Source organism: Platichthys flesus, chromosome 24, assembly GCF_949316205.1.
Source record: "Platichthys flesus chromosome 24, fPlaFle2.1, whole genome shotgun sequence".
In the NCBI taxonomy this organism is placed as follows: Eukaryota; Metazoa; Chordata; class Actinopteri; order Pleuronectiformes; family Pleuronectidae; genus Platichthys; species Platichthys flesus.
The window spans coordinates 833,957-857,833 of NC_084968.1; the positions used below are offsets into that span (position 1 = coordinate 833,957).

A 23,877-nucleotide genomic window follows, 5' to 3' on the forward strand; every position below is an offset into this window, starting at 1 on the left:
GGACGGTGTGTGTGGGAACATGGAAACTACAGTGCCTGTTGTCAATGATGGAAAATGTCTCCTATTGGAGCAGTTTGTTACTCATGGTTCTTGGGAAGCACAGAGCTCTGTGTCTCTGAGGAATGATCTATATCACGCAAGTGAACACAAACTGTTAAGTATCACTTCATTATCAGTTTTGACCTACACATGAGATTTTCTGACATGTAAAATATCACCAGATGTTTAAAGTAAGATGTTGTCCGTGCAGTCCTGCTTTGGTAACCATGATTTGCCATGATTCGTGTTTGTTATGGTTATGTAATAATGGAGGATGTGGACATTGGGGCGACAGCATTAACATTCACCTTTTATTCTCCTACATCATAAAGCCATATGAAGTAATTGTTTCCTCAGATTTCAGCAAGAGATGTAAGAGCAGCATGATCATAACCGACCGGACTCAGGGCTAGAACTATGACATCAGACAGAGCTCGGTTTTGTGTCCTCCCTTTGTGATTGGCCCATTTAACCCAACACACTTGGTAAGGGAGTGCATTGTGGAATCATAAATAATGAACCAAAGACCGAGCCTGTTCACACATGAGCCGTTCATATGTACCGGGAGTGGACTGTTGTACCAGATGAGATGGAAATGTCCAATCTGTCTTATGCAATGTTACAAGGTGCAGCTGGAAATCACATTCCACTAAGTTTTTCCCTCCTGACAGCAAACGCTGACTGATGAAAAGAAGCCAGGTTCAGTGTTGGAGTTGGAACTTGACTTTTTTCTGCGGGTAAATCACCTGATGATTGAATTCAACGATATAATGCGAAAGGTGTCTCAGAGGTTTCTTATGTTTCCATTAATATTTTTTACAATGTTTTAAATAACCCCTCTACTTTGCAGTTTGATTGGTGTTGGTAATCTAATTTTGATGTGTTTGTGAAATGCAGGATGAGCTCCCAATGCTAGACCAATAGAAGTAAATTAAAAATTTAAATTCAAATGTTGCTATTTGTTTGCAAGCAGTCGTATTCATGTTCACTTATCTTATTTCCTCAGACAAGAATAAAAAATGTGTCCTAGGAAGTGATTAGTGTCAGCAAATATTCACTAGCTTACATCAATATGTCGGGAATTAACAATCATTTAAGTGATTAATCTTTATTCTGTGACCATTTAGTGACACTTTATGCTACTGAAATTTATATTTACGCTGACAGTGCCGGTACTGTAAATACTGTCATTATTTATTTATTTTTCTAAAATAGGGTCAGGTGTTATGGTACTACAGGAAATATGTATCATCGCTCATTTTACGGAACTGAAATCGTCACAGTTTCCCAACCCTTTATTATTCGATGTTAGTCATTATACCTGCATATCAATTATACAAGTCTCAGGAGCTTCATCTAATTTTTAAGAGAAAATATCTTTGATTTTCACTCATCAGATTCCTTGTTTACAACCTCTCTAAATCTGTAAAAGACTGTTGGAAGATGATGGATGGTGGAAGATTTTGATGAAGCTGAAGTTTGATATTCGTTTGTCTGGGGCTTTGCTGCTGTCCTTAGAAAGCTGTTGATTTTAAGACTAAATGCAATACAGAGATGATGGAGTTCAAACATTTGAATGTGTGAATAATCCTTCAGATAATGATGGTTTGTGTTTGTGGGTCAGGACACTTTCTGTTGGTGCAGTCAAATCCTCAGCTGTTGCCATGTTCAATCCTGTTTACACTGTGGTAAATTCAGTTAAATCATAGTTATTGTGCTGTACGAATAAAATCCTATTGCTCATCATGAAAACCTAAGTTAAGGCTGCATATGAAAATACTATGTAACACTGTTGTTGTATTGGCCTGTCATTGCAACAGTGTTCTCTCCAAGAAAGTGCTACACTCTCAAATGACCTCCCATCTTTACACCTTAAAAGAGGGAGGGCATTGGGCATTGAGCCTGACCCTGTCAATGCTGTTGTCAATTCAATGGTTTCTCTTCTCAACCCTGATTGTCCGTCCATACTGTCCATACAGTACTGACATCCTCACACATACTCACACATTGGGGTAATTCATGACCCCAATGACATAGCTGGCTTTCATGGTAAAGTGCTAGACTAGCTGTCCATGCAATAAAAAATAAAGTACACAGGAAATTAACTTTACATGCAGATACCACATCGGACCTGGTTCACCAGCTATTTCAGCCTTCCAGACTCATTTTGACATTTGATGTCAGGAGGGATGTTTGCATATCATGATTTGATTGGCTGGTTGCCTGTGCTGCTGCTAGGAGAGTTGAGCTTCTCTAAACACCTACCACATTAAGGAGCAGGGTCTCTGGAATCCTCCGATGTGGTCATTCAGCTCCTCAAGGCCTTAATATGTAATCTGATTATTTTCTCCATTCTTAGAGAGGATGATTCACAGTATCTGCCTGTAGAACAAGTGAAAAAGAGGACCATGGACATATGTTGAGTTATGATCCACTGCAAAACAATACATGGACCAGCATTCAGGTAGCCTGACGTTGTCAGACTCACAATTCTAGTCAGAATGTGAGTCTGAGACCGCTCCATTGGGCTGTGATTATGGGGTGTGTTTCAACTGACCAGGAAATAAAATTCCTCTCCGCTCAATTGGATAGACCTACAACCAATCTGAGCAACGTAGTATGTGACGTATGCTGAGCAACGCATTGTGAGTTATTTACTAACGCCGGGTTCACACCGGACGCTTAAGCGCAGCGCCAAGCCTTAAATTACAGCTGGCTCCCATCCACTCCCATGTTAAAACTTTGTGCCGGTCACACCTGAGGCTGAAGCACCGCGCTGGCCAAGGCTGCCTCGCGCTGTGCAGCGATCGTTTCGGCGTCGAGTATTTTTTGCGCTTGACGCGAGTGTATCGCACCAGGAAACACACTGAAAAACGATTATTAAATGTCCCCCTCTGCCCATCCACTACAGCCACACAAGCAGTGATACAGATAAAAAGAGAGAGAGAGGGGACTACGTATTCTCCACATAGGCTTGAGGGGGAATACGTAATTTACCCCCGACACCCAACATTTAACGGAGCAAACAGCGAAGTTCTTCAACATGGATGACATCAAATTAATAATTGAAGTAGAGAAGTGCAGTGAGTTGTATGATCCTCGGAACATGTTGTATAAAGACAACACCAAGAAAGACAAATGTTGGGACGCTGTTGCTTAATGTTGGAGCAACAAGTAAGTATATGCTTTTAATCTACTGGATCAACGGGTGATATTATTAGCGCTGCCCGGCGGTTCAGCGTCGCTTCAGTGTCCGGTGTGAACAGCCAAGCGCCGGCGCGATGGGGATTAGCGCGGTGCTTTGGCGTCGCCTCCACGTTCTCTGTTCCTCTTTCAAAATGAATGCGCTGTCGATGTCTTCTAAAACAGACTCAATGGCAGCATCTACACATCGCAGCTCTCCAGCGGCAGGCATGTTTGTTGAAAACGAATTCAACCCAAGGGCACTTTGATGACGTGGTTGATTACGTTACGTTGATCATCTGTCCATCATCGTATAAAGCCCGCCCTGACAATCTGATTGGCCCGGTCGGGCATAATTTCTCCTCAACGGAGCGACTCCAGACCGAACTTCCCGACCTAAAATGTTGTGGGCGGGGCTAAATTCGTCTGGCATCCAGGCTAGCATTCAGGAGAAATGAATGCAAATCAAGATTTTGATTGGAAATATTGTCTTGTATGAAGGCCGTGAAGGCCTTCATACATTTTATACAGTACTCCATCTAAAGGCAAACTTGTCTCTGCTCTCATAACCTCCTGCCTCCCTGTTCTCCTCCAACGTTCTAGTTTCTTTTTTGTATATTTTTTAGTCTCTCTGAAGACATTTGTTACTGCACTCTGTTGTTCACTCATGACACAATGAATGAGATTCAGTCTCTGCCTCATGTGGCCACTTGCTGTATGACGTGATAGTGGTGTGTTTCAGAAAGTTCCAAAACTAATGGCGCAGAGTTCCTGCTCTTCCACACTCTGAGAAGCTCTTCTTTTGAAGCGTGCCGATCCCTTGATCTTCGTCCCTTCTTCCTTTTCATTGGAGTCCGCACCCGCTTTAAGATTATTTACCTGACTAAGGTTGTATCATTAATCTCTTATGCAATGCCTTGCAATGAATGTTGTAATTTTCTTGTTTTGAAATGAATTCAAACAGCCCGAAGATTTTGATTTTGATTCTCCTGTTAAAGTTTTTTGGGGTTCTTTTGAGGAAGATGAGATGGCGTGTGGTGAGGCCCTAGTATAGGAAGGCTAAAGGGACTCAATGTGTGAATGTAATTTTATAAAGGAATAAAACATTTGAAGCTAAATCAAAGCTTTTGTTCCTGATGTGTTGTCAAATCAGCAGGTATTGCCTATTAAAATGTGTAATACAACACCAGATCTCTCATAATTTTTTCACAATTCCAAATGTTTTATACACACGTTTTTTGGTTAAGGACACACAAACTTAACCCAAATCTATGGGACACCTTCCTTAATAATTCATGTCAAGTGGGCTAGCTGGTAAGTAAGCCTGATACAGCATTTAAGCATTTTGTGACTGTCCCCCCAAGCATCAGTTATCTTTTTTCAAAATGCCTAAACCCTTTTAACTTACATAAGTGGCTAAGAAGAAATCCCAATATGCAGCATCTAACAACACAACGCCTACACATTCAACAATGTCATAGGAGATAAAAGCGGAAAATAAATGAATACAGAGTTAGCATGCTGTGTTGCATCACCAGTTTAAGCAAATCCCTAATATTTTATAAGCATCAGTGTAACATGTGCACATATACATGTGACTCCATTGTCACCGCTGAGTAAAATATTCTGTCAATTTAAACTACGCTTTTTCTAAACATGCTTGTGTAAAATATGGTTAGAAATTTCAAAGATTGGATTCAAAGAATTGAAAAATTTGATCTGAAATATTAGCTTTGTCTGTTTTGGAATATAACATAGAGTATGCTCCTTTCATCACATTATACATCAGGTGGTTTACTGCCAAGTTTGGTAACTGTTACCATCAGCACCCTGCCAATGGATACAGCTGACCTTCAGTGAAAAAAGGTCTTCAATTACAAAGACACAACATTGTTCACTTTGAAATTAAAGCCACCTTGAAAACCTGTAACACCTTTTTGGGCTCATTTGCATAAATCTGTGTCCTGCTCAAGAGTTCCACAGATGATGTCTTGTAGCTCAAGCAAAGTTGTTTTTCTATTTACACTTTGCTGATGTCATCAGACAGGTCCCATCAGACAGGATGAGAGAGTGGATATGTAAGAGCTCAGTAAACCCCTGGATCTACCTTGGATTGTTCAAGTTTTGTCTATAACACACAATTTGGGGTACAGGATCTTGCCCAAGGACACTTGGGCACCCGGAATGGGTGAAAGTTGGCTTGACTCGCTAACCCACTTGTTTGTAGATGATCCGCTTTACCTCCTGAGCAACTGCCACATGCATACAGTTACAAGAAGCTCCAGGTTACGACTGACGTGCAAAGTGATGAGTGCCAGCAAACACATTGGTGAGTTTTTGGAGCAGTAACGTTTACAGTAAAATCACGATAAAATCAGTTTCAATCCTGTCAAACAACAAATTAAAAAGTTTGGGGGGGACAGCAAATTATGTGCCTTAATTGATCCTGATTACAGCGTAGGAGAAGTCTCTTTTTTTTCTCAGGCCCAAATATAAACCATTCTGAAAATATACCTAGCAAATATTAAGATGTTGAAAAACGTGTGAATGATGTCAGAGGTTGAAATATAATGCCAAAAATAGAACTGAACCAGGTTGAAACATCAACGACCATTGAATTTGGACTGCTTGTCCTGCAAACATAATTTAATTAGAAAAGGTACTTTATAACCCTTTTTATAGTAAGAGTTTGAATTTCAGTTCAGACGCGATAGGTGGAACACAAGAGTCCAGGGGTCAGAGTGGCACACAAACTGAGGGCTGGCAGCTGATCCTTGGTAGAGAAGAGCAGTGGTTAGATGGAGGAAATGAGTCATCCAAATTAACAGAGATCTGACAAAGTTGGCCGAAATGCTTGAATCAGATGGTATGTGATGATCTGACAGTAGCACTGTTCCAGCTGGTCCTTAAGTAGTGCGACAGGTGGGAGGGGATTGCTGAATAAGATGCAGGTTTTGAAGAGAGTTGGCTAGCAGCACACTTTATACAGGAACAGAAGCAGAACAGGGACAAATTAGAGAACACAATTCCCGGCAAATATCCTGTTGCGGTGCCAACATACCTGAAAGAAAGGCAATGAATTTACACCTGCATCATTTAAAACATGTGTCAGGTGAAAGGTTTTGTCATAGACCTGTCGTCAGTCCCCGGGTGGATGCCTCTCTCTCCCCTTAGCTTTCTCTCTCTGTCTGTCTCCATCTCTCTATCTTTCTCTCTGTCTGTCTCCCTCTCTGTCTGTCTCTCTCTCTCTTTGTCTCTCTCTTTGTCTTTGTCTTTCTCTTTCTCTCTCTCTCTCTCTCTCTCTCTCTCTGCAGTCTCCAGAGCTGCAGGATTCAGAAAACAATAACTATTGTTATGTTCATTATTATTTTTATTATTATTATTATCATCATCATCATCATTATTATTATTGTTGTTATTATTATTATTATTATTATCGTCATCATTATTATTATATACAATTTTTGCATCTTTACACCCATAATTAACAGTTGCATTTTTTTCTTCATAACAGTCAGTCTATCAGAAACCTGATGGAGCTGCTCCTGGTCTCCTCTCCGCCACTGACCAACAACAGATGAAATGCACATTCATTCAGCTGCTTGTGTTCATTCAGCATCCCCAGCACTGCAGCTAATTGGCTCCACCAAAGTGGGGAGGGGGTAAGAAGGGTGCGTGGGTGAGGGTTGCTGAAAAATCTTATGAATGAAACCCAGCCTGGTGACGTCAATTGGGACCGTTTGACGCATGAATCACGTGAGCCACGAGGGTGGCGGTATAAAGGAGCCGCCGCCGCTGCCCGTGGTCCTGAAAACAGACGAGCCGCACGCGGGATCCCGGGAGAGACACGTAAGGAGAGACCGCAACTCGGCAACAAACAACAACAGTGACGACACGTAACATTAGACCACAACAACAGCTGTGAGCGTGAGAGCAGCACTTGTAGCAGATCGGAGGCTGACGTGACAAGGAGGGGGATCTGGAAACCTCCGGCTAAACTCCAAGTAAGTGTCAACTTGAAACGACTTCGGTTTCTTCAGAAGGAAATCCAATAACAATCACTGGGGATTCTTAAAACATCTCTAGTGTTGTGGTTTATTTTTTTGTTTACAGGCAGAGTTCTTTTCACATAAAAAAAACAAAAAGGGGACATTTACCTTGATTAATGGGTTTGCAGGAGATTAAAATTCCTCTTAGATGAATGAGATATGACTTGTGACATTTAATTATTAATTTTTCAGTCAATAGTTTATAGACATGCAATTATTTGGTTGCATGATTTGCATCTCACGTGGAGGGTGAATCTATTGTTTCATCGACTTGTCATATTCCTTTGTTTATGGTTTATGGTTTATGGTCACCACAGAGGTAGACCTCTTCACCCAAATCATCATCATCATTGTCATTATCATCGTCATCATCATCGCAATTACCGTTGCTTCCTGCCCACATTACGTTGACTCACTTTGCCAAAAAATAACCTGATTGAAAAAGGAAGTAAATGGCACAGCTCTGTGGCCTTTGAGTACATTAGGGTGCAGTAATGCTGACAGAAAAAAGGTTGGGATACCAGATCCTCTGACATATCTAAATGTCTTCATAATACTGACGCCCCTGTTGGTTGGGGGATATTACACTGTCTGCGTAGGAGGGGGAGGGGACTCCCCTGCTTTCTGGTGATTCCTGCCCCTCAGAAGCAGATTATTCATCTGCCTTGTTGGTTTAAAGTGTAGTGTGATCTACCTAGGCTGGAAGCCCACATGCACAGAAAAATGTGACAGATGCAACCAGCCAATTCAGTTTGTACATAGAACATTCGATCAGTCACATTAGATGCTGTGTATGTTAATAATTCATTATATTGCACATCGCACTTCACACATCCCCTGCATTTTGCCTCGCCTGCTGTCTGTTGGCCTGGTATTGGCTTTTCCTGTTCTTTTTCACATAAAAGTAAAAATTCCACTGGAAAGTTTTAAGAGATTTCATCCCTAAACAAATATTCAAAAACATGTAAACTAACCCAGCAGTGAAAATCCCTGCTCTTGTTGCAGTCATGAATGGAAGATTCAAGCAGCAGCGTCAGGTGCTATCCTCGGTGCTGAGCTCCATCAGCAAAATGGCATTCCAATGTCGCAGCAATGCTGCCTCCTTGTCCTGAGGAGGCACATCACTGCTTCATTTCTCCCTGCTCTGCCCACACCTGATAAGCTGCATTAGGGCTTTTCAGTCAATCAAATGCCAGTGCCGTCTTGATCTTCATTGGCTGAACAGTCAATAACCACGCGAAGGAATTACAAATAGAGCATTTGGAATTCATGGTTTCACATGTGTAATATCACCTTTGACAAGCGGATCAAAACACGTCATGCGAGCTTTTCAAGATGGCGGCGTGAGGGAAGGTCACGTTCGGGAGAGCTGCTGCGCTTATTAACTAATTTATTCACTTAATCCTACAAAAATAGCACTCCAACCTCTTAATGGTTCATTAGCCTAACATGAACATTGACAGCTACTTTCTGAGGCAATCCGACAGCATGCCACGTAAAAGAAATCAAACTCCCGATGATGCTGAGCACAGCCAGCAAGCTGGCGAGGTCCATGCGGGAGCTAGCATCATAGCCGACACCGGAGCCGAGGCTAGCTTACGGGCGCTTCGCGAAGCGGTAGGCGAAATTACAGCCAACATCTCTAGAGTCATCGACGAAAAACTCGGCCCACTTTCAGAGCTCTTAAAAATACACAGAGAAGAACTGGACAGCCATGAGAAGCGGATAACCGAGGCCGAGCAGAGGATTTCAGCGCTGGAGGACGTCACGGACCCGGTGGAGGAAAATCTCTGGAAAGGTTGCTGTGTGAATTAAGCGAGCGGTCCGACGACCTGGAAAACAGAGGACGACGCAAAAACATCTGTATTGTCGGACTCGCAGAAGAGGCTGAAGGAGATGAGCCGACTCAGTTCTTTGAGGCTTGGCTCCCTAAAATCCTTCACATTGAAACGAAGTCGGGCCGCGTGAAGTTGGAGAGAGCGCACCGCTCGCTGGCCCTGAAGCCCCCCTCCACCCAGAGACTGTGGCCGGTGCTGGTCAGGTTCCACAACTATCAGGATAAACAGCGTGTGATGAATGCGTCGTGGGAGATAGGAAGGAAAAATCAAGCGCCGAAACATGAGGACGCGACGGTGATGATATTTCAGGACTTTTCAGCTTCCGTTCTCCGCAGGTGAAAGGGATACGACTGAAGCCTGAAACATGCTTCTGCGACTGCGTCTGCGTCTTTTCACGCCACTGTGGCGCAAGACTCGTTTTCATTCATGCTTCCCCAACCGTTGCGCGTCTTACAAAGCAATTCCGCGCCAGAACACTAGGCGGAGTAATGCTTTTTGTCGAGACGACCTTAGAGACGCCTTCTTTCTTCTTCGTCGATTGTTTATTTACATAGCCACTGCGGCTCCTCGTAGCCTTTTTCTGGCGGACAAATCCGACAGTCAGTGACGGGTTATACAAGTGATCATACTATCGGATATCTTCTGCCAAGTGCTCTTCTATTTGGTCCATATTCGTTCTTCTAAATTTTCCGTGATTTCTGCCGGTATTATGGGGCATGAAACCGGAAATGCAGCTCCAGAAGGGATGTAGAGCAGACCAATCACAGCCTTGCGGGCTGAGTGAGCTTGCGGAGCTTTGCCGTAAATTTTAGAAAAGGGGGTCGACACCCGTCAGCACGTAAGGAGGGATACATAAGCACGTAAGGGACCCGGAAGGGCTCTTGCGCTTACGGGCCCGTGAAAACGCAGAAGCATGTTTCAGGCTTGAGTGAAGAAACAGCTGAGAGCGCTCGGCGCTGATTACAGGCAGGTGTACCCCGCGTTACTGAGAGTCACCTGTCGCGGATCCACCAAGATTTTTCACGACCCAGCCGCGGTGGAGAAATACATCCAGTCACTGAAGGATGCCCCCCGTTATGATGTGTGAACATTAATCTAAGTTTTCATGCTGAGCAGCGGATCTGTCGGACCTTAAGTAAGTTTTGCAGTTAGGTAATGGATATGCATTACACTTGATTTGGAACACTGATGATGTCTTTTAGCTTTGTAGGATCACTATAAGCAATGCCTCCGGACTTCCGGTATAGATATCTTTCTTTTGTTGCTAGAGAAGCCTTTCGCTCGAGCTCCTCCAAGTTTAGGAGAAGGACAGTGTGTCCATTTTATGCCAGTGTTAGGAATAGGGTGCCTTAGATGCACTATTTTTTGTTATAACCTTTTATAATGTTCTGTTTTTGGTTTTGTTCTGTTCGGCTCACATTATTATGGATTACGTTACAGGCAATGTGTTCAGGCAATATTTTAGTTCATAGCCCATGATCAGGTCAGCTTTCAAGCTATGCACTTGGAACGTAAACGGTGTTCATACACCGGTCAAACGGAAAAAGGCTCTAACTTATCTTAAAAAGGAATGCGTTGACATAGCGCTATTGCAAGAGACACATTTAAACGACAGTGAACATCTGAAATTACAACAAGGAGGTTTTGGACTGGTTTATTTTTCATCTTTTACTTTAAGGAGTCGAGGCGTGGCCATTTTAATCCAGAGGAATGTACCATTTAAACTTCTAGACTGTACAAAAGACATAGCAGGTTGTTATGTGATTGTGAGAGGCATACTACACGGGTAAGAAATTGCTATAATGAATATTTACAACCCACCTGGATACCCAAGCAACCTTCTTACTTCTTCTTTCTCTAAAGTGAGAGATCTTAATGTCAGAAACACGTTTATTGGAGGAGATTTTAATTGCCATTTAAATCCTATCATGGACAAATCTCCACCTGTTAAATTATCACTTTTACCTAAAGCTAAAAACGATCTCAGCACTTTGTGAGGACCTAGATTATGCAGATGTGTGGAGAGCCCAACATATTGCTGAGAAAGAATATACGTTTTTCTCAAATGTTCACAAATCCTATACCAGGATCGACTATTTCTTTCTCCTGAGAACTCTACTGCCGTCAGTTATCTCCAGCTCTATAGGAAATATAGTTATTTCTGATCATGCTGCTGTGTTCATACAATATAATTTAGAGAACCCAGTCAACCAAACCAGACATTGGAAGTTCAACCCTTTTATCCTAACAGACAGCAAGTTCTTATCTTACTTTAGAGAAGAATTTCAGTCATTTCTTTCTGTTAATTCAGCCTCCACTAATGACTCCTCATTGTTGTGAGAAACATCTAAAGCTTTCTCCAGAGGTATTATTATATCCTATATGTCCACTAGGAGGCGAAAGCAGGATGGACAAATAAAAATCTTAGAGTCCAAACTGAAACATGCTGAGAAAGAATATGTCAAAAACTCATCTGTACAGAAACTTAAGGAGATTTCTGCACTTCGGTGTGCTTTAAATTTACTATGGACAAAAGATGCAGAAGGTAAAATCAGACTTGCCAAACAAAAAATGTACGAACATGGAGATAAAGCTGGGAAATATCTGTCATACTTGACGAAAAAGAAGGCTGACTCCCGAGTTATCTCTTCAATCATAGACAGTCAGGGTAAACAGACATTTAACACTGTAGCCATTAAAGATGCATTTAGAACTTACTATGAAAGTTTGTATAAATCTGAACTACAAACTGATACAACTGAAAAAATGAACAATTTTTTCTCCTCTCTTAACCTTCCTAGCTTATCTGAGGACCAGAAAGCATCTCTTGAAACTCCTATATCTAAGAAGGAGGTACTCAATGCTATTAAAGGGTTACAGTCTGGTAAAGCCCCAGGTCCAGATGGATTCGGTAGTGAATTCTACAAAGAGTTCTGTGATTTACTGATTGACCCACTTCTAAATATGTTTAATGACTCTTTTAAGAGGGGCGTTTTGCCACAGTCTTTGAGAGAAGCGCACATCTCTCTAATCTTAAAAAAAGGTAAAATCCCAGAAGACTGTGCGTCATACAGGCCTTCCTCCCTATTGAATACTGATCTGAAACTTCTCTCCAAAATACTAGCAACAAGACTAGAAGGCTTACTCCCTATTCTTATAAATGATGACCAAACTGGATTCATTAAAGGTCGTAATTCATACAATAATATGCGCAGATTATTAAAAACAATTCAGGTTTTTCAACAGCAGTCTTTGAATGGTGTAGTGCTTTCTCTGGACGCTGAGAAGGCGTTGGATCGCGTAGAGATGCCATACCTGTTTTTTACACTAAACAAATTTGGCTTGAGTGAAAATTTTATAAACTGGATAAAGTTACTTTATACAAATCCCCTGTCTGCAGTGCTTACCAATGGGTTACAATCTTCTAACTTTCAAATGTTTAGAGGTGCAAGGCAGGGGTGTATTCTGTCACCCCTGCTCTTTGCCTTAGCAATTGAGCCGCTTGCTGAGGCTATCAGGATAAATGAACACATACATGGTCTCACCTTGGCCACTAAACAACACAAGATTAGTCTTTATGCTGACGACGTCTTGATTGTTTTGACTGAACCTGAGATATCTATTCCAACCCTTATTGAGACCATTAATATTTTCAGTACTTTTTCTGGTTACAGAATACATTTTAATAAATCGGAAGTAATGCCATTAGGCTGTCTGAAACAGATACCTAAAACCCCATCTCCCTTTCCGTTTAAATGGTCGCCAGAAGGTTTTGTCTATTTGGGAATACGTGTAACACCCTAGTTTGAACAGCTATACAAAGAAAATTTCCCAGCCATATTTGAGTGCATAAGGCTAGACCTAGAAAGATGGAATACCCTCCTAATTTCCTGGTTAGGCCGTGTCGCACTTCTTAAAATGAACGTTCTACCTAGGCTACTTTACCCCATACAAATGATCCCAGTCATGTTCCTCCATAAGACTATCAAACAGTTAAATAGTTGGTTTAGCTCCTTTATATGGTCTAAGAAGAAAGCCCGCCTGAAAATAGCTACGCTATGTCTTCCATCCTCAGAGGGGGGTCTCGATCTCCCGGACATTAGAACATTTCAGCTTAGTGTTCATTTGCGTATATATACGCTGACTGGGTGCATAATAAGTCTACATCTGTCTGGTTGGATGTAGAAAGTTCAATGTCTAAACACCCATTGGTTAATCTTCTGTTTATTAGGAAAAATACATTTTTGAAATCTGCTTGTACTAACCCTATTACAATCTCCACAGTTAAGGCATGGTATGCCATTAGAAAGTTAGAGGGCAGATCTCTATTCACATCTGTATTCACTCCAATATGTGACAATCCTGACTTTCCCCCTGGACTAATGGACAATAACTTTCGGATTTGGGAAAAGAAAAGAATATCTACTTTACACAAACTATTGGAAGGCTCTACCATGATGTAATTTAGTCAGTTGAAAACGAAATATGATATTCCAAAACAGGATTTCTTTCGATATTTGCAAGTAAGAGATTTTGTCACGAGGGAATCCGCAATCCTTCAGTGTCAGGATATCTCACGCCTAGAGAGACAGCTGTTTTTGCAAACATCTGGCAGTTCTATTAGCCTATTCTATAATATCCTTAAGGAGTATAACATCACAAACACCTCCTCTCTGAAGGGCTTATGGGAAAGGGAACTTAACGTTAGGATAACAGATAATGACTGGAATGATGCTTGGAAAAGTTCTAAAATACTGAATATCTGTAATCGAGTGAGAGCTATGCAACTGAAGCTCCTACACAGGGTTCATATCTCTCCATCTCAGCGTCATAAATACAACCCTAATACATCTCCGCTGTGCCCCATGTGTAAGATAGAATCTGGTGGTCTGACACATTGTTTGTGGGATTGTAGAAAAATACAGCAGTTTTGGCAGGTCATAGGGCAGGAAATTAATATGATTACTTGGTATATTTGACATGTCCATCACTGACAAATTTAACAGAAGACTTTATCAGACACTTGCTTTTTGTGCTAGAAAGTGTATTCTTTTGAATTGGATCACAGATAAAGCTCCATCTAAGGCTCAGTGGCAAAGGGTTGTATTTGAATATGTTGTGTTGGATCATTTGACATGTAAACTTCACAGCAATGATGATGACAAGAGGGTTTGTATCATAGATCAGAATGCTGTGCCTCAAAAGAGGCACTCTGTTTTACCATTTAATTGATTTACTTTACTTATCTGTGTTTTAATTTTTTTCTTACTTCTATAGGACTCAACCCCTGAATCTTCTGCCTGTATTGATTTGAATATGTCTGTGAGCCAAATGTTTGTCTTGTTTTTGTTTTGTTTTGTGTTGTATCACCTGTTGGAAAACTAATAAACATATATATAAAAAAAAACAAAAAAAAAACATGTCATGCGAATTTTTGCAATACTATATGCAGCATTGTTGCAGCTCATAAACAGTGACCTGGGATTCCATGTGTTCCATTATCAGTAGTACAGAATACATTCTCAATACGAAATTACAAAATGTAATTTTTTTTGTGTTATTCATGATTTTTTTTGTGTTATTCATGATTTTTTTTGTACTGTTTATTTATCATTTTCCTTTTATGATCCAAAATAAATTTACAGAGGAAGCACGCATCAAAAGTTACTTGATTTAAAGCACCTGCAAGGTTTTTTTTTAAACGGTTATGAAACTGGTCTTATCTTAATGTTGCTGCCTCTTCATGACCTCAACAACCAATTAGAGAATAAGGGATAAAATTGGCTTTTTCTATACATTTTTGTTGCAAGCTGTTGAGCACTAGGCCAAAGGCTAGGCTTAAGGCTAAACCATTCAGACCAACACTCCCAAGTCTGTTCCCAGCAAACTCCATGGCTGTGTCTCAATTTAGGGGCTGCATCCTTTGTCGGTTGCATTCGTAGACCTATTGCATCGCAGCGGCGCGACCAAACTGTCTCAACTAGAAAGCTCCTCTAAATGCAGTCAACAAATGTGTTCTTCCAGCCAAATTAGGCTCTATCAAGGGTGGAACAAGAACTCTTCCTGGACTAACATATCCCATGATTCATTGCGCTTCAGTGACAAACTGTTTTTGTTCTGAAGATGTAATGGGCGGCAAAAAGCAAGGCCAAATAGTTAATGTAAAAAAAATCATGTTTTCAACCGAAGAACTTTTCATTTTAGCTTTGTTGATAGTCGATGGTGATGACAAGAGGATGTAAACGGTTGCAGTCCTTGTTTCATGCTATGTCATTACAGTAAAAACAATGGAGAGAGCTGTAGTGTTTTTTTTTTTTGGACTGGAAACACTACCGCTTTTGTCCATGGAGGCGCCAAAATCATAGAAACAAGAAGTTCCTTATAGGAGCTTTCATAGTGAAGCTTCAAACCTACAGTCATTTTTCATATTGTTCATTTCCCATTCCAAAATCAAATTACTTACTTATCAAAGTGTCAGCTGTATCACACCCTTACTTTCTGTCACTCCACATAAACACACTACTTCCTGTATTGTTTAATTAATGAAGGGTGTAATTCCTTTTTGAGAAACTGAATATCTGTTTCTGTCTTCTCTCTCCTCCAGACATTTCTGATCGCCCTTGCTACTTATAGCAGTTCCAGTTCTGAGTGGCCATGACTGGGCACCGTAATGCCTCAAGTGTCCTTACCCTCCTGGTCCTCCTGACAGGAGCTTCCTTCCTCCAACTGTCCAGCCCCAATCCTATCAAAACCCCTGGAGAGATTCATAGCCCATATAGAAATACTCCTCCTGGGCTGATGGTGTCAGGAGAGGGGGAAAGAAGGGATGAGGAGAGACGGCCATTAAAGAAAGAAGAGGCAGAAGCAGAAGAGGACCTCTTTAAAGACGTGGATCCCAAAACACTTGCAGCAGTTCTACTGGAGGCACTAAATCATTCAAAAGTAGAGAGAAGGATGGAGGGAGAGGAGGACGAAGGGAAAGAAGAAGAGATCAAAGCCGAGATAGGGGAGGAATACAGACAAGTGAGAATGATGGAAGGATCCGACCGAGACAGAGATGGACGACAGGAGTTAGAACTGCTGATGGCCATGCAGGGGAGGGAGCAACAAAGAGAGGAGGAAGAGGAGAGGAAGAAAGCTCAGGAAGAAGAGGAAAAGATGACTGAAAAGGTGACAAGTCGTACCTCAAGTCAGACAGTCCAGGTTCAAACAGAACAGCAGCCCACAAGTCCAGATAGACAAGTGGAGAATGAGAAGGGTGCTGCTCCCCAGCAGGGACGAACCAACTCTGAACAAGGCAACAATGAGGAAGAGGAGCAGCTCAGTCCAGAGGAGCTGAGGAGCCTTGAGACCATGATGAAGGAGTTTCCTAGTTTGGACACAGCCACTAAGAGGAATGGGGATTCAGAGCAAAACCAGAGAGAGAGCCGAGGGTACAGTAACCAAAATTACATCATACCGATAAATAAAGGTAGCAACCTTGCCATGTCGGAGAAGAAACTGAAATGGCAGGAGGAGACGCAGAAAGCCCTAAGTCTACCAACATTCAAGGGAGGCAACTTTATGGATGACTTCGAGGACAGAAACTATGGCAATAGTGCCGCACAGTCTAAGCTTCCAGCAGAGCAGGAGAGGATGGAAGAAGATGAGCCAGAGGAGGATAAGGAAGACGAGGAGGTGATGAGTCCAGAGGAGGAGGAAGTTCGGGCCAAAGCAGAGCAGGAGGAAATGAGGAGGCAGGCAGCAGAGGCACAGAGAGCCAAGATGGAGGAAGCGAAGCTAGCCGACATCGCCTCAGACATGCTGCTGCGCTACATGGTCAAACAGAATAACGGGAACAAGAAGGACAGTTCATCTCTGTCCAACGCCGCAGAGGACAAGAGGTCTGACGAAGAACAGGAAATGATTGAGGACGACGATATCGATCCTCAGACTATTGACAAGCTGATCGAAATTTCCAGCAAGCTACACCTTCCGGCCGATGATGTGGTGGACATCATCAGTGATGTGGAGAAGAAGAAAAAGAAAGACTTGCCATTTGAGCTCACATCGCATTGGCAACAACCTCTAACTCCCCTGTCTTCTCAGTTCTCATCCAACAATGGCTTCTTAACGTCACAGATTTCAACCAAGCAAAATAACCTGCCTGTATCAAAACTATCCTCTCCGGCTGCCAATCTCCTCAAAACCTGGTTCCAGGAGAAAACATCTGCAAAATCACAGGATCGCTGGAGCAAACCCGTAAACCCTCTGCTAGCCAATCAAAATCTGTGGCCCAAACCTCAGAAGACTTCGTCCGTCAAACAGGACCTGTGGCGCATACCACCCAAGTCCATTTTGAGTGGCTACCCTTCTTACCCCTCCAGTTACCCATTCTCCTACCAGAGGAAGCCCTACCCTGACTACTACCCCTTCTATTATCCAACTCCCCCCAGACCCAAACCTCGTTACTACCTCCCCAAACCTGCTCTCACCCGCAACCGCTACCTTGGAAATTCTCTGGATGATGCTAACATGTTCCCTCCCAGACGTCGTTATTACAGCTGGATCCAACCTCGGCTGAAAACCCCACCGGCAGGTAATCAGCAGCAACCCTACTACACCAGCTACCCCCTCCCATTATACCCACGTACATTTCAGCCAATTCCAAAACCACGCTCCCCTCCTCGAATGCCAGTAATCTCTCCTCAACAGCAGCAAAAGTATTACTCAGCCCTGGCACCTGCAGTGATGAGAAAAGAAGACTATTATGTGGCTGGAAAGCAGTCAGACAGCAGCAACCGTGACGATCTGGAGAAGTACATACAGCAGATACTCCTGGACAGACCATGGATGTTGGACTGAAGCACGGATAAGAGTGGGAATAGGAAAAAAAGAAAAGAGGAGCGATGACCAGAAAAAAGTGTATTTCTGTATTTTGCTGATGTTTGGTTTTGTTTTTCACACGTAACAACTTTCTTTCTAATATGTGGGTTGGTTGTTATTAGGACAAGGACAATACAGAGGACTTTTCTTTCCAGAAGTAATCTGGATAAAATAAAACTTTGGAGGGAAATGAAATGAAAGATACACATCTGCTCTCCTCCTGCGTGAAAGAGGAAGAACCAGGATGAACGTGGTCTGGTGGAAAGCACGACATGGCAAAGAATTGTATCATGCAAGAACTTCTCATCCAAATTCCCAGCATGACAACCTTCTCCATTTGGACATTTTAATATGCCAACAAAGGAGGACGCTTAAATATCTTGTGATCTGTACCTTTAAAAAAGAAATCTATTTCAGAGTCAGATGAATCGTAGGTTGTGAGGACGGCTGGTGGAATTTCACTGTAAACACACACAAAAAGAACATTTGTAGGATTATCTCAGGCAGAGAAACATTCTAAAAAAGATTTCATAACCATAATTTATCAGAAAAAATATGCACAACTGGGCCAAACGTATGTGGACACCAAACATTATATATAATATATAAACACAACAAATGGGGATTCTGATCATTTCTTTATTGACATTTGACATTTGAGTGGGGGGTATTGCTGAGTGGAAACACAACTTGGCTAAGACAAATTGTCGACACAACATTGGAATCTCTATGAGAGCTAAAAATATCACTGTACGCTAGTGTGGGTGTCCATATACTTTTGGCCATATTATACATCAACCCTTGGCCAATTCACATTATAGAAATAAAATCAGCATCATACATAAACTGGGACTGGCCTCATGTCAAAGTCACTCCCTGTTCTTGTCTTTAAAATGAATATATTTTATGAAAATATATAATTTTCGTATTATTTGTATAGAAATGGAGCAAAATACCTCATCAGAGGAGCACCTCTTCATTAAGTGTGGTCACACATACCCACCAAAGCTCTTTATCATGAAATATAATGTACCAAATGCTTATTTCATACAGGGGCAGTGGAAGCCACGCTTACACCACTGTAATGGCTTGGATGACTCACCCTTTTGCATAACTTCAATTACCTTGTTGCCATGGCACCAAACCCTGGCCAAACTCCATACTGTTGACACCTACAGAGGAGAATGCAGAGGTGGAGGCACGCGTTCTTTTACTCAACAAATGCGTTTTAAAGGATGAGACGGTTTCAATATTTTTATTGTCATTAAATCCCATGAGAAAAATTATGATTGTGTTAGTGGCTGTCCATCCCTGACTGTTGCTCTCAGTTCCAAGCCTGAGACCTCGTTTTTAAAACAACTCCCCTCTATAGTTGAAAGATACCTGCCCAAAGTGTCCCTTAAGCCCAAAGTTCCCTTCAGCGCAATGAAGACCAGTTGATGTGATCTCAATTATACATCATTTGTTTTTCATTCATCATCATCATCATTATCTCAGAGTCTATTTTTAAATCTTATTTTTTAACCATTTTCTAAATGTTTCATAATCATCATTGATACATTTTATATGTTTGAAGTGGGAAAGTTGTTTCCAAATTGAGCAGAAATCTGCTGCCTTACATGTCACTGTGACATTCCGCCCATGGTGCTCTTTATTTTTCTTCTGTACCACTTGATATTGTCCATAGGAGAGAGGCTGCGACCTCTTCTGTTATGGAATCGGATGGGATGATGAACATAAATCTCAGTTTCCACTGAGGATGGGAACAGTTTGCTCATATTCAGGTGAATCTGTTCAAGCCGCAGTTTGTTAATTATCATTGATCATACATTTCACGGCTTGGATCGTATGACAGTGTTTTAACAATTATAAAATGTGCAAAAAAGGACGGTACTGCTGAGATTTAAATGGCTACCGATAATCAGTAATCAATAAACTGTTATTTTTCTCCTTCTTCCCTGTTTTTCAAATATGTCACCGGGAACTGGAGCAAATGTTACTCTTTGGAATGGAGGTGTTGTTTGACCTTTGTGGCCACCTTTTGCTTAGTGACGAGCGCACCTCAGCATCTGTGTTGCCGAGCCTGGACAGAATCATGGAATCGACAATCTAGCAATGAACAAATTAGTCAAGGTCATTCGTCAAACAGAAGAAAGTGAACTGAGTTGAAGAAACAAAGCTTTTTGTATATTTTTGGTTTTATTTACTTGCTGTTTTCGATAAGATTGATGCAGGAATTTACAGAATAACAAAGAGAAAGGGAGATAAAAGGGGCTGATGTGAGGGTAAAGTGTCTGCACGTTTCTCTATACTTGCATTTAAAAAAAAAAATTTCATGCAAGCATCAATTAAAAAAAGCATTAAAAAAAATCTTAAAGCGAACAGAAACAATGACATTGGTGTACCGTATGATCAATGTTTGAGTCATGTACTCGGCAAGTATTGTCCATGGTCTTTCTAGCTGTACCTTGTTGTAACCATCGTAATAAACATGCGTTTGCTGGATGTTAAGAGGCGCATATCAATGACTACTTTGGCTACACATAAAGAAAGAAATAAAGTCAACTATTTTTATTACCAAAACGCTTCATTGTGGATACAGATGATTGTATGTGGGTCTGAGACATGACAGCAAAGGTCCTGGTCCATCCTACTGAATATATAGACTTTTCAGTTATTTCGGTGGCTCATGACCGTGTTAAAGGACGATTGTTGAAAACTCACCTTAGTTATAAGTTATTATTGTATAGGTTAAAAGTAAATGGTAGTCTTGATGACTACTCAAACATTCACAGTTTCACACTTTCATGTATGAATCTATGTGCAGCACTTTCTGCATTACACATTACCCACACGCAAGGACACTCATATTGCCCTTGTTTGGGGAGAATGGGATCCAACCGCCAACATTTTGGTTTGTGGACGACCAGCTATACCGCCTGAGCCACAGTCACCCCTTTGTAATATGTATGTTACATTAGTGAGGGAAATGGCTCTGTAGGACCACTGAGCATTCATATTTTAGGCAATCATCCTGTAATGAACTTATGAACACGAGAACTCGCGACAGTAACTGCAGCTGGCATCATTTCTCGCTGATCTCTTGACACTAGTCAGCCAGCCCTCCATTGGCATAGAGGTGAGTAGATAATGAGTAGAATTTCCGGTAAGGCAGCAGAAGCAGGGTGAGTAAACACCAGGGAGAACACTACGGTGCAGGATGTAAGATCAACACACATTAAAGGAAAAAGGTTTCAAGATAGAAAAGGAAATAATAGAGAGTGCTGAGAGTCTGAGGGCGCAAATATTGACTGCTAGTTGCCGCTCATGGCTTCGAATTTCGGTGATCCCGCAAATGGCTGCTTGTGAACATATTTGACCTGTTTTTGTTTAGTAATTTGCATCAGTAGTCCCTGCACTGTCAATGTCACTCTCATTAGCTTGACTCTCAGAGTAGCTGCCTCAGTGATGTTCTGGTACATTGTGACTAATACAGTCTCCTACTGGTGAAAAGATCACGATACATAAATCCAATCTATTGTTCAGAATGACAATCGCTGTGTGGGCTGAGGGCTGATTAAACGGTAACCAAAGGTATGGTGGAACAGAGAGCAGGATTTCTCTTGCTTTGAAATGTCATGCTGCACAGAGGTGGGTTGTTCTGCAGGGTGATTAGAGGTTAGACTGAGTGCTGTGGGGATGAGCAGCCACCCACTCAGACCAGTGACCACCAATGTTAGTGTGTGTCAGTGTTTGAGAATGAGCCTGCTGATTGAAGGACTGTCGAATTAAGTACACCATTTCAACCTGAGAACAAACGTGGGAACTCTCTCTATCCGTATGTATGTGTGTGTGTGTGTGTGTGTCACAGATGCACAAAGATAAAAGATGGAAATGATAAATGGGACATGCATTAGTTGATGAGACTTTCAAAGCAAAACTGGAGGCAAGGAAGAGACGTGCAATTAAAAATAGGAATAAGACGAACTGAAATAGAATCAAGTGAAAGGCTGCAGGTAAAAATAAACGAGAAGAGAACGTGAAAGAAGAGAGAGCACAGCAGATGAGAGGGTGAGGAAAAAGTAACACAGGGCTGGGCAGAGGCAGAGGCAGGGGGGAGGGAGGAGTGCAGTGGTTGATGGTTGCAGCTCTGCCCACGGAGAGGTGCAGTGATTCATGATGTCACGTGGTGAAGACTGGGTGACTCATCCACCAACATCATCATGCAGCCACTGCAGAGGACCAAAACACACACACACTCACACACACTCACACAGTTCACATTTATTAGACATGCATTCAAACCAAAACATGGATAATCGTGAACAAACTGGGGAACACAAGGTTTAGAAATCCTGCACGTTACTCATGTTGCTGAGTTTTAAAGTAAAAATGTATTCAGTTATTTTTTATTAAGACATAACCAGTCTGTGTATCACTGTCAAATATAACAAGTCACTCAGTGTCTGTCGCACTGTAAAATATAACCAGTCCACTCAGTGTCTTTGTCTCACTGTAAAATATACGTACTGAGATATGTCTCCCTTTTCTTTGGAAGGCTAGACTCAACCGGTAGAAAATAAAGGTGTTGGTACAGTCATGCAAGAAACATCGGGCTGACAAAGTGACCAACCACAACACAGCGCTGAATGCACTCAGGGACTCACCAGGAGATATTCTCGTCAACAAAGAAAAGCCTCTCCAGGTAAAATGAACCTGACAGATTGTATTGTGCCCGCAAACAGTTAGCCACAGGTGATCCTGAGCTTCAGCACAAGAAACAACAGGTTAAATAGAGGTGAGTGGTGAAGTGACATGTCAGGCAACTACCGTTCAAAGGTCAGCCAAAGCCTGTGAGGTCGTACAGTGATGGCAGAGAAGTGTAGTTCTTATATCCTGTGGTGTCAGTATGGCATTTATGCACTTCAATGATAGTCAGATGAACCTCAATTGGATGGAACCACGACACTGCAGTTTTTTTCCTGGGAAAGCAAGGCTGTGGTTCAGGGGACAGAGCGGGTCGTCCTCAGAGTCCGCCCACCCCCTGGATGACACACGAGCCGTGACACATGATCAACGTTCTTATGGTTGCTCCAGACCGTAAACTGCTGTGTGCCCTCCAGGTAATGATGCCAGTCATCCAGCAGCATCTTGATGGGTTCCCACCATCATAATCCCTCTCAGCCGGGCTGAGTTTACTGGAAAGGAATGGATCGTCACAGTGAGGCTGTAAAGGGGAGTCTTCAGGAGGGATGGAGGCTTGCAAGTGCTCACTCTTCCTTCTATTTCAGAATTCAACCATCATTAAGAGCTTTACACAGTTTGTAGGATGTTATTGATGGCGTTTAAATGATTTTGAAGTGGAAATAGATGACACTGATTGGTGTTTTTTGTATTGAATGTCATAGAAATATGACTTTTGTGACATCTTTGTTCAAGGTATTTGTTGATTATTATGAATAGTTGTGACGCTTTGTAGGCAGATCACATTGTAAATGAGGTTTTAATTGTTCTTTATATTTGTTCGGACAGTTTAACCTTTTTCTTCCCTAATACATTTGTTTGCATCAGTGGCCTCCTACAATATCCAACAGGTGGATATCTTATCTCATTATTTTCAATATTTGGGTTTTACAGGATTAGAAGCTGCAGTGGGGTCTGCAGATCACACACTGAGTTAGACTCTTTTAAATATTCTGGGGTCAGGCTATGAATGTACACCACGTTCCGCACCATGTCCGCTGTGATCAACGTGTGAAAGCGGCTCCGGAGGAATATAATAAGAGAACATTTACTTGTAATTGACTTGACTTGACCTTTTTTCCCCGAAACTTAAGCTTTATAGAGGTTCATGGTGGCAGTTGATCGTGGTTTAGGATACAACTAGATTGCTTAGATATACA

The 23,877-nt window shown here is 41.8% G+C and overlaps 1 protein-coding gene across 1 annotated transcript; it reads left to right on the plus strand.

The window, feature by feature from the left end:
- Positions 1–15,721: 15,721 nt before the first annotated feature.
- On the plus strand, positions 15,722–20,341 carry vgf (VGF nerve growth factor inducible). The gene has a single exon (XM_062383454.1). It carries the CDS (start codon positions 15,764–15,766, stop codon positions 17,951–17,953), a length of 2,190 nt encoding a protein of 729 aa, XP_062239438.1. The 5' UTR covers positions 15,722–15,763; the 3' UTR covers positions 17,954–20,341.
- The last annotated feature ends 3,536 nt before the right edge of the window (positions 20,342–23,877 follow it).